The sequence below is a fragment of the Globicephala melas genome, chromosome 14 (assembly GCF_963455315.2).
Source record: "Globicephala melas chromosome 14, mGloMel1.2, whole genome shotgun sequence".
NCBI classification, from domain to species: domain Eukaryota; kingdom Metazoa; phylum Chordata; class Mammalia; order Artiodactyla; family Delphinidae; genus Globicephala; species Globicephala melas.
Window position 1 is genome coordinate 7,586,136 of NC_083327.1, and position 15,719 is coordinate 7,601,854.

The window sequence follows — 15,719 nt, forward strand, 5'->3', positions numbered from 1 at the left end:
ATGAACCCAAGATGTACTTCTCTCCGTCTTGTAGGACGTGAACATTCATTCCAGTTTTCTTTTGCGGGAGGTCTCCTGTTTCACTGTATCATTTGGATATATAGTAACCAAGTTTCAGGAACTACTGTTTTACAGTACCAAACACCACTGTGTTTTATTCTTGATGAGAAAATAGTTTAAAGCAACTTAGCTTCTCACAGTACTCTTTGGTCTTTCAGCAGCTTTTTTTTTTTTTTTTTTTTTTTTGCGGTACACGGGCCTCTCACCACTGTGGCCTCTCCCGTTGCGGAGCACAGGCTCCGGACGCGCAGGCTCAGCGGCCATGGCTCACGGGCCCAGCCGCTCCGCGGCATGTGGGATCTTCCCGGACCGGGGCACGAACCTGTGTCCCTTGCATCGGCAGGCGGACTCTCAACCACTGCGCCACCAGGGAAGCCCTAGAGCCCATGTTTTTAACGTTACTTCAAAGCCTGTGTTCTAAAACCGCTGCTGGCATCAGTAGATTACAGCCATATTTTGACAGCTGAAATTCCAGTGTTCAAGAGCATCTCCCTCTGTTAAACATAGCTAACTAATTTATTTTATTGTTGGTGATTTCAGATGTGCCCACCAATCATAGCGATTAGAAAGACTGGCTTCTCCCCCATCTCATGACGGTGACTTCCTTGAGAAATGACTGAGAGCTCTGAGCAGTTACAGAACCGTTCATCCCTAGCATAGTAGTGAGAATGATCCGCCACATTGCCTTCTTCCCTAAACTTGACTAATATCTGGAAAGCATTTTGCAATATATGAAGGATTTTTGCACATCTTGTTTATTCTTCACTTACACAGTGGCAGTGATACTGCTTACCTCATACGGTTGTTGTGAGGATTTAAATGAGTCATATGGTGTCTGGCACATGGGAAGGGCCCAGTAAGCGTTAGCTGTCCCCATGGGGAAGAAAAACTGCATAGACGGCAGCCCTCCGCTGGGCGGCAGGGAGCACCGACGCTTGACAGTCTGGGCCCCACAGCCCCTCGGCCCTACTACGATTAGCTCTGTGTGTTACTTTCCTGAGATTTTGTTTCTCCGTTTGTAAAATGACAATAATGACTTTTTCCCCAGACATCACTGTAAAAATTAAGTTAGACAATAAGGTGCTTATCACAGTGCCTGGCCCATAGGACCTTTAATAATATCTCTTACATTATGGCCTAGGAATTGCCGGTTTTGTCTTTCTTGATTTACAAATAGCAAAAATTCTACTCTTGAGAGAGGTGGTGTCAGACGCCCTTTTAAAGGCACAGGTGCAAATGCGACCTCTAGGCATTTTGACTAAGTTTCATGTGTTTATTATTCTGCCTTTTCTAGGTTCACCAGTTTATCTTTCATGTTTGCTGCCAGGAAACTAGGTCAGCACTCAGCTGCAGTATCACCCAGTTCTAGGTTTCTAGGCATCTTTTCCCTCTACATGCCTTATGAATGCTCTTTGTTTAATCTTTACTTCATTTTCCTTTTTTTGGCATCTTTATGGACCTTAAGTTTTTATTATTATATCCTATTTCAACCTTCTTGGAAATTGTGAACATTATAATACCATTATAGTTTATCTAGACTGGGTTGGATTAAATATGCCAACTAGTTAGCTGGCTCTGGTCCCCAAGCACTATCTCCAACATTCTTTTCATGAGAAAATTATTGTATTTGCACTTTTAAAAATCACAACGCTGTGGTAACAGACTGAAAATGTTTTGTGTTATTTTAAAAAATTAAAGTGTTTTTACCCTTTTCTCCTCATGTTTACATGTTGTAATTGGTCTTCATCTGTGTGATAAAGAATTCTGTTCCATCAGTTAGTTTGCTTTTTCTTTGTATTCAAATTTCAGCTTTATGGTTGCTGTTAGAAAACCTGACCTTATGTAAAGACGCAGTGAGAATTTATTGAATAGAGGTCTCATTTCTTTAAAACAAACTCTGAAATATCAAAGAAGTTCTAAATTGTCTCACTTCTGTATTTCTTTTTTAGAAAAGTTGTTCTTTATTGTGTTATCAACATACTCAATGAGAGTATGAATTTGCTGTGCTTACTTTTACATCTCAGTATCACTGGATGTTGTCATCATTGAATATTTATTTGTACCCTTTTCAAATGATGACTCAAACTAATAAAATAAAAATGTGTTAAGAGCTAACATATTTTAAAAAGTAAACTTATCAAAACTTTCGGCTATGTTTTAGAAAGAAAAAGAAAAAAAAAAGGAAGAGAAAAAGAGAGAAAAGGAGCCAGAAAAGCCTGCAAAACCTCTTACAACTGAAAAGGTAAAATTTCTTCTTCTTTTTTTTAATCTACAAAGATTACGACCTTATTTGTATAGTTATATATGAATGACTTTTGGGATATTCATGATATGCAAATAATCATTCTTTCAACAAGTATTTGTGGCATGAATACTGTGTGCTAAGCATGTCCGTCTGGCTTGTCCTGTATGATTTGTAATCGCCTACATATGTGTGGGTATAGATTCATGTGAGTTCCTCAAGGGCAAGTATTATTCCTGACATAAAGAAGTGGTGGTTTTAGCTTCATGCACGATCAGACTTCAGCGAAAGTTGAGAGGATGCGGAGACATACCTGCAGGGACCTTCAGAAAAGACTCCATGCTGAAGGTAGCACTTGAGCTGGGTTTTGAAGTGTAGGTAGGAAGGATTAAAGTGTGAGGTAGGAGTGTATCCTGTGGAGAGAACGTTGAGGACATGGAAACTGGAAATAGACAAAGTATGTTTTAGAAAAAATAATGAGTAGTGGAGTTTGAAGAAAGATCTATGTCTGTGTATAGAAAGTAGTGAAAAATAAGACCAGAATGGTAGATTGAGCTCAAATTGTAGGGGACCTTAAGGTCCAGATTGATTCTTTTTTGAAGGAAAGGCTGTGGGCAGCATTTAATTCAGAAGGGTTCTACTGGAAGATTATTTTGCAGTGATAAGCAGGATAGACGTGATCAGGCCTACTAGAGGTAGAGAGGCCATTAGATTTCTGTCAAGCGCTTGGTTAAATAGTCATGGTGGCTTGGCTTGAACGCATTTCCTCGTACAAGAATGGAAGCACAGTAAGGGACTTGTCAGTAAAGGGAGCATCCTTGATTTTAACTGTTGAAATTTTAATAATCAACTTTATGGAGGCATCAGTTACATACTACAAAGTGCATCCATTTAAAGTGTGCGAGCCAGTATTTACTGGTTCTTTTCCCATCATGTTGATTAGAACAGTCTCTACCTTCAGAGAGTTATAAACATGCCTTCTGCATTTACGATGTGCTGAGTATCCCAAGGCTCCTTAGTCCTTTATGTAGCAACCAAACACGTCCACCATCTGCCCCTTGACGCCCCTCCTAGCAGTCGCCCCCCGTCCTTCATACCGGGCAGACTTGCGTCTTGCCCCCTGAGCACACTCGCCATCCCTCTGGGCACTGAGCTGCCTGGCCAAGGATGTCCTTTGCTCTCCGCACCTCTTATCTAGGCTTACTCGTTCCTCCTCGTCCATCCAGCCCCTCTAACACCCCAACCTCATAGGCTTTCTCCCTTCCTCAAAGTTCTGGTGACATTGTCCTACATTTGACTTTATTACTTCCTGCCTCATATTATTGTTTAATTGTATTGTTAGATAAATTTCTTTGTCTAACACAGATGCATCCACGTTTATGTTCTGTTTCCTGAGATTAGGTATCAATCAGGTGGGGACTAATAAGTCTTAGGTTTCTTTGTATTTCTGACAGTTTCTTGTGTGTATCAGATGTTTAGGATAAATACATGTACATTGATTTGTTGATGTTTTCCATCTCATAATTCCTGTTAATGTTTTGATCCCAAGGTCATGCAGAACAATAAACTGCAATTTATTTCTGAATAATTTGTTAAATACTGAAGACTTGCTAAGTGGAATTCTTTGAGATATTTTTTGAAGTACTTTTCAGTTAAAGTTAGTTTTTTTGACTATCACTAATTGTTTTAACGATTGTTTACTGAATTAGATTCTTACCTTTCACCAAATTAAATTTAGATGTTAAGTATTATAAAACTTTTTAAAAGGAGTGATTAAGTTGGTAATTATAGCCTGATTACTTAAATAGCTTTAATTCTGCTCTGGAAACTTTCTCTTCAGCATGCATCAGTAAGAAGCTGTAAGTGAAATCTCTTACAATTTCCTATTGGATTACAAAGGAACTTAAAAATCACTAGTAGGTTTTATCTTTTATTTCCAAAAGTTGGAAGTATCAGAGTTTATATAATGCCTTATTGTTGTACTTGGCAAGATGTAAAATTTAACCCCTTTTAAAACATCATATATTTATTTTTTCTCTTAAAAAATGTTTACCACCCAAATATAGTGAGCATTTGATGTAGTGACCATGTGTGTTTCATGGTCTTGCATGTAAACACTTGCTTTCTGTTGCCTGCTGTGGAGAGGGGCCGCCAGGGTTACCTGGGAACAGTCTCTGGATTGGGAGCTTGAGAAGAGCAGTTCAGGGCGTGTGAACAGCGAGGAATCCAGCACTTTTCCATTACCATTTCCCTTTGGTACTTAGGTTTTGTGTGTTTTGTTTTGTTTTGTTTTAAATAAATTTATTTGGTTGTACCGGGTCTTAGTTGTGGCAGGTGGGCTCCTTAGTTGCAGCACACGGACTCAGTTGCTCTGCTGCATGTGGGATCTTCCTAGACCAGGGATTGAACTCATGTTCCCTGCATTGGCAGGCGGATTCTTTATCCACTGCACCACCACGGAAGTCCGGTACTTAGGCTTTAAATAAACCCAGTTCACACTTCATCTGTTATTCTTGCTCGCCCTGCAGAGGTCAGGACTCCTGTTGCCAATGGTGGGAACCTTGCGGAAGGAATAACCACCCAGAGGGAAAAGCTTTAGTTCCTGTCAGAATTTCGTGGTCAGGATATTGTAGGTTATGTAAGGAGGAAGATAAATTTACAAGCGTAACAGTGGGGAGACTGAAAGAACAATAGAACAAGCAAGCTTTACTTCATTCACATTAGGCGTTTTTCTTTGTGTTCTCCCTGACCTGATGTTTTCAGGGGGCATGTATAATCTAGAGGAGAAATTAGCAGTAATAGCAGTGAAAATCTTAGCAATAGTAGTCAGAATATCATTCTCGTAAGTAGGTAAGAGTTGGCTTTATTGGCTGTCTGGTATCTGCCAGGAGCTGGGCTGGTGTATAGCTTGCATGCACACTTGTGCATGTACACTTACATGTGAAGTGACAGCCATGTATTCACCACCTAGTCAGGAAACAGAACATGGCTGCTGCCCAGAAGCTGCCCTCCCCAGCTCTTCCCAATTAAATCACTTCTCTTCTCCCAGAGATAATCATTTCCTTGTATTTTAGAAATAGATTTACCTTCTCTGTGTTTCTAAATAATAGAAATATTACTTAGAAAATACTGTTTTTCTCTGTTTTTTGAACATACAAATGAAATGATGCCACAGATATTCTTTTGTGTTTTGCTTTTTTCAGTCAACATTGTTTTTGTAAGGGTTAATCATGTTCTGTATAGATACAGTTTACTCAGTTAATTGTTGTGTAGTATTCCATTATTTATATGTTCCTTACTTTATGCATCCCATCGTTGATAAACACTTGGATTATATCCAGGCTTTAGCTGTTATAAATAGTGCTGCTTTGAACACTTTTGTACATGCACCTAAGTATGTATTTCTTTAGGATGTACTTAGGAGTGGACTTGTTGGGTCACAAAGTATCTGTATCTTGAACTTTACTACATAACGTCAAACTATTTTCCAATGTGTATACCAAATGTATTCTGGTCACACTACATTCTTTACAGCATTTGGTATTGTCAGAGGTATTACTATTTGCAGTCTGATGGGTATATAAGGATATCTCATTGTATTTTACATGTCCATTTCTTATATTACTAATGAGGCCCAGTGCCCGTGTCATATGTTTATTGCCCATTTGGAATCCCCCTTTTGGAGTTCTGACTCAGATCTCTTGCCTGTTGTTAAATTGGATGGCTTACCTTTCCTTATTGATTTGTAACAATCTGCACACACACTTACACGCATATATAGAAGAAACTAGTCCTTTTCCAGTTACGGGTTTGCAAATATCTTATCTCTGTGGTTAATTTTATTGCTCTTTTTATTTCTGGTTTGTGAATCAGTGATCGAGGGCATCCTTGTCTTATTCCTGACGTCAGAGGGAAAGCTGTGTGTGTTATCTTCATTCCTTACAAAAACTACAGTTATTGTTTAGTTAGAGAATTTATGGAGTCTGGTTTGGAAAAATAGATTTTATTTCTTTTTTAAAGGCTAAACTCCATCTCGTGTCTCTTTATGTGTTTAAAAGAATGATGCTTGATAGGTGTTATTTTTTCCCAGGACACTTGTTCTGAGTCCACTTGCAATTAAAGCCATTAGTATGGTTCTTGACACACAGCAGTGAGTGAATAAATGATTACAAGTATGTTAATTGGGGGGTTGGGAGGAACCTTACCTCTCTTATTTTATAAAAAAAGTTAACTAAACCCTAGAAGGACTCTGAGTCACTGAAAAGTGACTTGCTCAGTGCTAACAGTTGGTGACAACTCAGGGGTTTGAACCCATGTCTTCTTCTGATTTAAGTCCCGCGTTGTGTGTATGTGTGTTTTGATTTGACATGTATGTCTTCAGTTTCCTTTCTTGATGCAATTTTTAGTCCTTTTGTACATTCTACATCATTTTATAATGAACAGTCCAGAGCTCTCTAAAAAAGAGCAGTGTGTTTATATACAACGTCATCCCATACTGTCCTAACTAGTGAATTCATAATTTTTACTGATTTGTTAAGCGTCCGGTAGGGACTTCTTCATTCTGTAAATACACTTGTTTTCCCTGAGCAGTCTACCACTTTGCTTAAATTATATTTTGTACCTAGGTCTCCCTAAGGTTTACGTTTTGTGTTGTGTGAGCATCTGTTGCCAGTGGGGTTAGCTGGAACCAGGCTTACTTTATTTTCTGAGAGGAGAAAGGTAAAACCTAAAAATTTAATGAATCAAGTGATTAATAGGGCAGATGCTTTTGACACTTAAATAGATGTCTCTCTGCTGTGCTTTAGATATTCTGCTGGAAAATTGTGTATAAATTTGACTTTTTCTAAAATATTCTGTCACACGTTTGACATTTCTAATTCACTTAGTTTAGATTTATCTACTAGGCTATCTCCCAAGTAGCCAGTGATCTATAAATATGTTTATGTAGATGAGAAGTACTCTACTAAAGGAATGTACATGAGTTCTCTTTCAGTTTATATGAGCAGATCTTAATTTCTCCTTTGGGAGGTTCTGAGTTTTACAGTTTTTCTTTTCTTAAAGATGTGCATATCAAAACATGGAAAATGGACAAATAGTTTTGGGGATGGGGAAGTTAAACCCTTTTAAGGTAATTTAAGGTAATAACTGCAGTAGTGGTTCTGGTTTTATTGCTATTTATTACAATACGGTTTGTTACAATATTATTATGTTTTAAGTTCTGAAACTTCAGAATTATAGCTAAGAAACCTTTAATGTAGGGGTCAGCAAACATTTTTCTGTAAAGAACCAGAGTAAATATTTTAGGCCGTTGGGTGTCTTTCACAACTACTCAGCTCTTTCTTTGTAGCACAAAAGCAGTAAATGAATGTGTTCCAATGAAATTTTATTTGCAAAAACAGGCGGTCAAGTTTGCTGAGGACTGTCCCCCACTGGTCGCAGTGGGAGAAGCAGGGTCAGGAGGATAGCCAGGTTCAAGCCTTGGTCTGTGTTCACTGTCTTCTTGGCAAAGTCAGTTAACTGCCCAGATCTGCTTTTTCCTCATATATTAAATGACAAGCTTTGCTTAGATGATCTCTAGAGATCCTTATGGTAATAAATAGTTTTAAATTTAGAGTTACTTATTACACCTACTGAATATAGGGACAGATAACTAAAATCATCTGACTGTATCCTTAAAGATGGCTTTTACAACTCCACAGAGTTGGTTTTTATTCAACGAATTCTCTTTATTGTTTCAAACTGGTTTTTCACTCACCTTAGTTGCTATTATATTTTAATCAGCTAGTTTTCCTATTAAAACACAAAGTATAATTTAGGAAAAGAGTATTCAGTTCTTCCTAAGGCAAGCTACTTCTGTATTTACATAGAACATGTATGTGTGTGTGTGTATTCAGAAAAACTGGCTTACTTTAAGGTAGTAGGTATTTCTGTGTAGGTGTCTGCCTGTACAGGTGTTACTGCATCATTGGTTTTATATGTAATGGGTGCATTAACGGGATAATTTAGATTATTCTATCAAAGTAATGATTTTATATTTTCATAGACTTTCCTAAAATCTCTCTGAGATAATTATAATGAGAGATTAGGACATAATTATGCACCTGTCTTGGAATATTTTTATGAGTTAAAATTCTTCTAATATTGAAACTTTTATTATTTATTTATTAAGTATTACATATTCTGTGTAGGAAAAAATAAAATATACAAACAGGCCAAACATTAAAAAAATATGTAACTTTTCATAATCCCTCTACCTAAGGATGACTGTCTTAAACCTTTTGTGGTATAACTTTCTATGCTTGTGTGCACATGTGTGTATTCTTACCAGTCTCTTACATGTGCCTTGGTGGAATTCTTTAAAGAGATTTCTGTGAATGGCATGTGGTTCCCTAACTACGTGTTGTAATTTTTTTTACTGTAATATTTTTAAAGTGTTTTTTGTGTAGATACTTGCCACTAGCTTCTTGAAGTTTATGAGAGCAAGTCAATTCACGACGTGTATCAGTGTAAAATATAAAATTCCATGAGGGAAAGTGGCGGAGCAGTGATGCTGTGGGAAGGAGACCTCCCCCACTTTGGATCATACTCACTGTCATCGAAAAGTGATCTCAATATATGACAAGTATTCAAATCTTTAAGAAGATGATATAGATAAATAGTGATTGTTTTTAACTAGTTGGGAAAAAACCAAAAACAACCAGCAGAGTTGCTTTTCTGAACAAACCTTTATGTTAATAAAACTTTAAAAAGTACATTTTTACTTGATAAATATAAATGGTCTACCTTCCAGTATAAGCAAAAGGTACAATTGCAAATCTCTTGAATTTGAAATTTCAATATAGCCATGTAAAAGTAAGCAACCAGTTGTAAATCAAATAAATTGTTCTTAGTAAACCATTAAAGTGAAATTAAGTGGCTCATTGCCAGATGCTGAATTGGTAGGTTATGTTGTTTAACAGCCACCAAGCTCTCGGTGTAATTTAGGCTAAATAAACATTTCATGTGATGCGTGTATGCATTTGACAATAAGATATTTCCAGTAATTAATGCTTTTGTAGAAATCATGGAAACACATGGTCTAGGTGAATAGGCAGGTCAGATGTCTTACAGAGCATTTTTGTAAGTGGGTTTGGCAGATTCTTTGTATTTTCCACAAATCATTTCATTTCTAGCTAAAAACCTGACACTGGAGATTAGTTTGGTAATACTCTTTGTAGATTAAAAGTAATATAGTTAACGTTACTGTGCTTTAGGCTTAGCAAGCATTTTGGTCCTGCTTCTCTGTGGTCCACGTTTTATTAGGGCATAGATTGCTAGCTCCTGTTGACGGCTTTCTTTCTTTAGCTGTTAGGTTTCTTTTTTTAAGTAAATCCTTTCTCTCTGAGAAAGAAAAGATCACAGTGCTGCTCCTAAGTAAAAAGAAATCATATGTCCTGTCTAGTAAATTTATAGTTTTTCATTCTTTAACCAGGAGACTGAGTACATAGAGACCTAGTGGATTTTTTAGTAGCATCTCGCTTCTACAACCCGTAACGCCCAAACCATGTCTCTTTTAAGAAGTTAAAAAACATGCATAAGGAAAGAAAAAAAATCACCGTAGATCTAACGACTTAGAAAAATTATCACTAACTTTTTTTTAAAAAATAAATTTGTTTATTTATCTTTGGCTGCGTTGGGTCTTCGTTGCTGCGCACGGGCTTTCCCCAGTTGCAGTGAGCAGGGGCCACTCCTCCTTGCGGTGCACGGGCTTCTCACTGCATGGCCCCTCCGTTGCGGAACACAGGCTGTAGGCGCACGGGCTTCAGTAGTTGTGGCTCGTGGGCTCCAGAGCACAGGCTCAGCAGTTGGGGTGCACGGGTCCAGTCGTTCCACGGCATGTGGGATCCTCCGGGACCAGTGCTCGAACCTGTGTCCCCTGCATTGGCAGGCGGACTCTCAACCACTGTGCCACCAGGGAAGCCCTCGCTAACGTTTTGATGTTCATCCTTCTAGATTGTTTCCCGTGGAAGTATATGTATCCACACGGGATCATCCTACACATATTATTTTGTAACCTACTCTGCTCCTCTGTCATATAACAGTATATCTTGAATATCCTTTCTTGTTGATAAATATGCATATGCTTTTCTATCTTTAATAACATTCCACTGAATGGGTGTATCATAATTTATCTTCCTCTGAATAAAGAGAGATTCTTCTTAAAATCTGTACAAATAATCAGTGTACAGCTCTGTGATCACTGATTAGGATGGGCTTTTAAAACTGGAATCGCTGAGTCAAAGGATCTGGACTTTTAAAAAGTCTTTTGAAAAATACTAACGAGCTACTGGACGATAAAGCTGGCAGAGCCTGGACTTGGTAAGAAGACTTTAATTCCATTCTCTGCTGTTTACTAAGTACTTGACCGCTCTGAACCTCAGTTTCCTCATATGTAAAACTGTTAATTCAACGGGCATTTTTGTACCCACCACGTGCCGAGCATTACTTTAAATGCTAGGAATAGCGTGGCAGGGGCATGTCTGTGTCTCGCAGGATGTTTAGCGTCATCCTGCCAGTCTTGGCAATCAAAAATGTCTTCAGACGTTGCTGCGTGTCCCCTGAGGGCAAAATTGCTCCTGGCTTCAGAATCGCTGATTCACATTCCAGGTCCATGAAACTGATCTCAGTGGAAGAATGAAAGCCTGCCTGTTGTTGAGATCAAGGCTCTTTCGGATATCGACACAAATCTTTTTCTCAGCAGATTTACTCAGATGCTGAAAGGAAATAATATAGTTATACGTATGAAAAAAAGTTTATAACAATGCCATTAAGTGGGAGGTAAAATATAAGCGCATTTGAAACTGAAATGGGCGTTTTCTTAATTAGAAGTTACTCAGAGTCAAGTTTATCCTTCAAAATCAGACATCGTTCCATCCAATTCCCATCTTATTAGAATCATCTGCATTTTGGATATAGAGAACAAACTAGTGGGCGGGGCAATACAGGGGTGGGAAGTGGACGCAGAAACTATTGGTGGTAAGGTAGGCTCAAGGGTGTATTGTGCAACTTAGGGAATATAGCCAATATTTTGTAATAATTATTGTAAATGGAAAGTAACCTTGAAAATTGTATAAAATTTTTTTTTAAATTAAAAGAAAAGGAGAGAATCATCTGCATTTTGGAGGTAAAAACAGAACAGCGTGTTAGGATAAAAATCGGATTAGATACATGGTCTTGGGCCATAGATAGCATTTAGCCCTGTAGCCATAAACTTTGTTGCTATTCCCCTTCTGGAAGATTACTTTTGTGGTACTTGCAGTTATTTGTCTGGATTACTGCATTTATTTCAGAGCATTGCCTTGCCGGAAAAACTGGGTGCAGAAAAGAAAGAATTCCAGCTTCATCAGGACTTGGTGGGGGCCCGAACACTGGGAAAGATTAACAGATAACTGACCCTAATTGCTTATAGAATAAAGTACCTGAGCCCTTCAAAGTCTAGCTCCTCCTAAATCTTTATCATTGTGGTAATGATATCAGCCATATTTCTTTTTATAGCCATTTTCCCCTTATTATACAAACCATGGAAAATACAAGAAAAAACTGTCAACGAAGGCCTGTCATCTTACTATCCAGAGTCTCATCACCTTTAACCTTTTAGATTTTACTTTCAGTTTTTTTTCTATGTAGACTATTTTTTAAAATATTTTCTTCCCTCATCCCTCACTTAATATTATATAATGAGTGTTTTCTTATCCAATATTTGTATTACCATGAATTTTAGTGTATGGACTACATTAATAAGATTTTGTATCTTCTAAATTTCTAGCTTACTTTATGGCATTCTTATATATAAGTAGAAATGAAAACTTTTGTAGGATTTTTAAAAGGGTACTTTATATCTTACACCCATTAGGATGACTGCTGTCAGAAAACCCAGAAAATAACAAGTGTCGGTGAGGGTGTGCAGAAATTGGAACCCTGTGCCCTGTTGGTGGGAATGTAAACTAGTGTGGCCATTGTGAAAAGCAGTTTGGTAATCCTTCAAAAAACTAAACATGGAGTTACCATTTGATCCAGCAGTTCTACTTCTGGGTATATACCCAAAAGAATTGAAACCAAGGACTCAAACAGATATTTGTATGTCGGTGTTCATAGCAGCATTATTCATAATAGCCAAAATGTAGAAACAGCTTAAATGTCCATTAGTGGATAAATGGATAAACAAAATGTGGTGTGTATGTACAATGGAATATTATTCAGCCTATAAAGGAAGGAAATTCTGACACAGGTGACAACATGGATGATCCTTGAGGACATTATACTAAGTGAAATAAAGACGAAAGGACAAATACTGTGTGATTCTACTTCTAGGTACCTCATGCAGGTACCCAGAATAGTCAGATTCATCGAGATAGAAGGTAGAATGGCGGTTGCCAGGGTACGGGCGGGATGGGGGGAAGGAAAGTAATTGTTTCATGGGTACAGAGTGTCAGTTGTGCAAGATGGAAAGAGTTCTGGAGATGGAAGGCTTTGGTGGTTGCCCAGCAGTGTGAATGTTTAATGCCCCTGAACTCTGTGCTTAGAAATGGCTGTTACCACAATTTAAAAGTTAGTAAATAAAACTTTAAAGGTACTTTGTAAATATATACAGCTTTTCCTTTATAATCCAATTTTAATGAATTTTATGGTATAAAAATTTCATGTTGGGCTTCCCTGGTGGCGCGGTGGTTGAGAGTCCGCCTGCCGATGCAGGGGACACGGGTTCGTGCCCCGGTCCGGGAAGATCCCACATGCCGCGGAGCGGCTGGGCCCGTGAGCCATGGCCGCTGAGCCTGTGCGTCCGGAGCCTGTGCTCCACAACGGGAGAGGCCACAGCAGTGAGAGGCCCGCGTATCGCAAAAAAAAAAATTATGTTATCGTGTTTTTCTTTTGAATACATATTCAGACTCACGAATTACGGCATTTATTTTGGCTACCTTTCAGAGGAATATTCTGTTTATCTGAGTTACAACCTTTTCTTTTGTAACCATGGTGTTTCAAAAATTTTTTTAAAATATGACGTTTAAACTTTGACAACAAGGCATAACTGATTGGCCCTGTGTGGTGCTGTGTGTGCTCCCTGTGTTGGTGTGGGGAAGGAGTCCAGGCATCCAGAGGATCCAGGGAAGGGTCTGTCTGTCCACCCGAGCAGTGACCACCTGCCATGTAACAGATGTGGATAAGGGCAGTTTACCTTCCTGTTTATTATGCCATCCTTACCAGTGAGAACGATAATGAACTGAAAATAAACTAGGGTTACGTTATACAGATTTGTGCGTAACCTGTTTAATGAGATGAGTGCATCTCGTGCTCTGAGCTGCTTCTCGCCACTAGCCATTTACACACTGTGACACACTGCTCAGAAGGATTAAAGCTTAATGTTATGTTTTCTTCATTACGTAAAACTCTAAACAGAAAAACCTGATGTATCATTTTTTACCTTTTATTTTCCTATTTCCCCTCCTGCCCCTGCCAAAAAAAAAATGTTGGGGAAGGACTTATACTTGTCCTAAACTTACAGGGCTCTGGCTATATTAACACATGCTTTCCCTAGTAATTACTTGTTTTTTTAAAAAAATTAAATTTTTTTTTCTAAACATACAAAAACTTCAAGAAAAGTTTCAAAACCTGTTTCCTATTGAACTTGAAGATATTTTCTTTATGTTCTTTGTCCCTTAATTTGACAGGTGGCATTTGACTTAAAAGCAATAATATCTGACCAGAAAGTAAAAAATGCACAGTGATGAGAGGCTGGGGTGCTTCTTCATTCACGTGGAGGCATCCCCGCTCTGTTTTTAAAAAGTACCCACCTGAGACTTCCCTGGGGGCACAGTGGTTGAGAATCCGCCTGCCAATGCAGGGGACACAGGTTCGAGACCTGATCCAGGAAGATCCCACATGCCATAGAGCAGCTAAGCCTGTGTGCCACAACTACTGAGCCTGTGCTCTAGAGTCCGCGAACCACAACTACTGAGCCCATGCACCACAACTGCTGAGCCTGCGCTCTAGAGCCCACGAGCCGCAACTACTGAGCCTGTGTGCCACAACTACTGAACCCGCGCACCTATAGCCCGTGCTCTGCAACAAGGGAAGACGCCACAATGAGAAGCCTGCGTACCGCAACAAGGAGTAGCCCCAGCTCGCCGCAACTAGAGAAAGCCCGCGTGCAGCAACAAAGACTGAGTGCAGCCAAAAATGAATAAATAAATGAATACATTTATTTATTAAAAAAAAAAAAGTACCCACCTGTGCGGAGCACAGGAAGCCCTGGCCCCGGGGTTATGATTCTCTCTGCCTTGCTGCCTTCCGATGAGGGCCACTCACTGGCTCTCCCAGGCCTCTCTTGTTTGGGCTCATGGCCTCCTGCAGTCAGCCTGGCCGGGTTATTACCACTGCGTTTCACCTTCTTAGCTGCGCCTCTGGAGAGATAGACAGACACTCTCTTTTCTGGTGGACATGGTAGGCAGTCTTGAGGCATTGTTTTATGTGTGGATCATGAGAACAAGTTTCACCACTGACCAGCTGGTGAGAACATCCCTAGAGTCTGGTGCGGACACTGGAAGCAGTGAATGAAGAGCCTTAGCGAGACCACGGTGCAGCCTCTGTGCCCAGGGCTCTCCAGGCCTTTCGTCACTGGATGCTTTTCCTTTGAGCTTCACGGGCTGCACAGCTCCCGTGTGCATGTATCTTACATCTGTGGCCACGGTTCACCTGAATGCAGTTCCCTGAGTCCCCGACTGACCTCTTCACCCCCACCCAGACTCAGCCCTCCTCTCTCGACTGTGTGAAGTGTGCTCTAGGACCAGTGGGTGCTGCTGTGCCAGCTCCTGTGGTATTCTGTGTGGTGTAAGTGCAAGGCTGATACAAGTAACCATAAGAGGGAGTTGATCTGACAGTTTGGTTGCCTTTTAGTAGATTAAATGCTACTGACGTTCTGTATCCAGGGGAGAGGTATGGTGAAAGATTTCTGGGAGGAAATATATGGATTGATTGTAGCTACTGTTAGGGTGCCTGCAGTGTACAAGGCAGCTAAAGTGTTGGAAGCAACTTAAAAATGAAGACAGAGCTTACCCTCAAGAATCTTAAAATTCGGAAAGACCAAGTGATTGAAAGGGGATGACAGGAAAAATCACTTTAGCAAAGGCTGTTACAGGGCAGCTGGGGAGGTACAGAGGGTGGAGGCTCAGAGAAGTGAAAGAGAACACGCGGGGTTATTAAGAAAGTCTTCATGGAGGTGCTTACACTTGGCGTGAGCTTTGAAAGACTGTCAGGAAGGAGCACAGCACAGTAGGCAGAGGGATGGCGTGAGCAGGTGGCTGACGTTGGGAAGCGTAGTTTGGCAGTAATGCCTAGTTCAGTTTAGTTAGAGTGGAGCACAGTGCTGGGGGATAAGACAGCA

The 15,719-nt window shown here is 39.6% G+C and overlaps 1 protein-coding gene across 4 annotated transcripts in view; it reads left to right on the plus strand.

Moving 5' to 3' along the window:
- SMAP1 (small ArfGAP 1) overlaps positions 1–15,719 on the plus strand; it is a 149,524-nt gene that overhangs the window by 87,537 nt on the left and 46,268 nt on the right. For all 4 annotated transcript variants that reach the window (XM_070043523.1, XM_030859221.2, XM_030859222.3 and 1 more), the window contains one exon: positions 2,222–2,302. In XM_070043523.1, the coding sequence (XP_069899624.1) occupies positions 2,222–2,302 (81 nt within the window). The remainder of the gene's footprint in view (positions 1–2,221; positions 2,303–15,719) is intronic.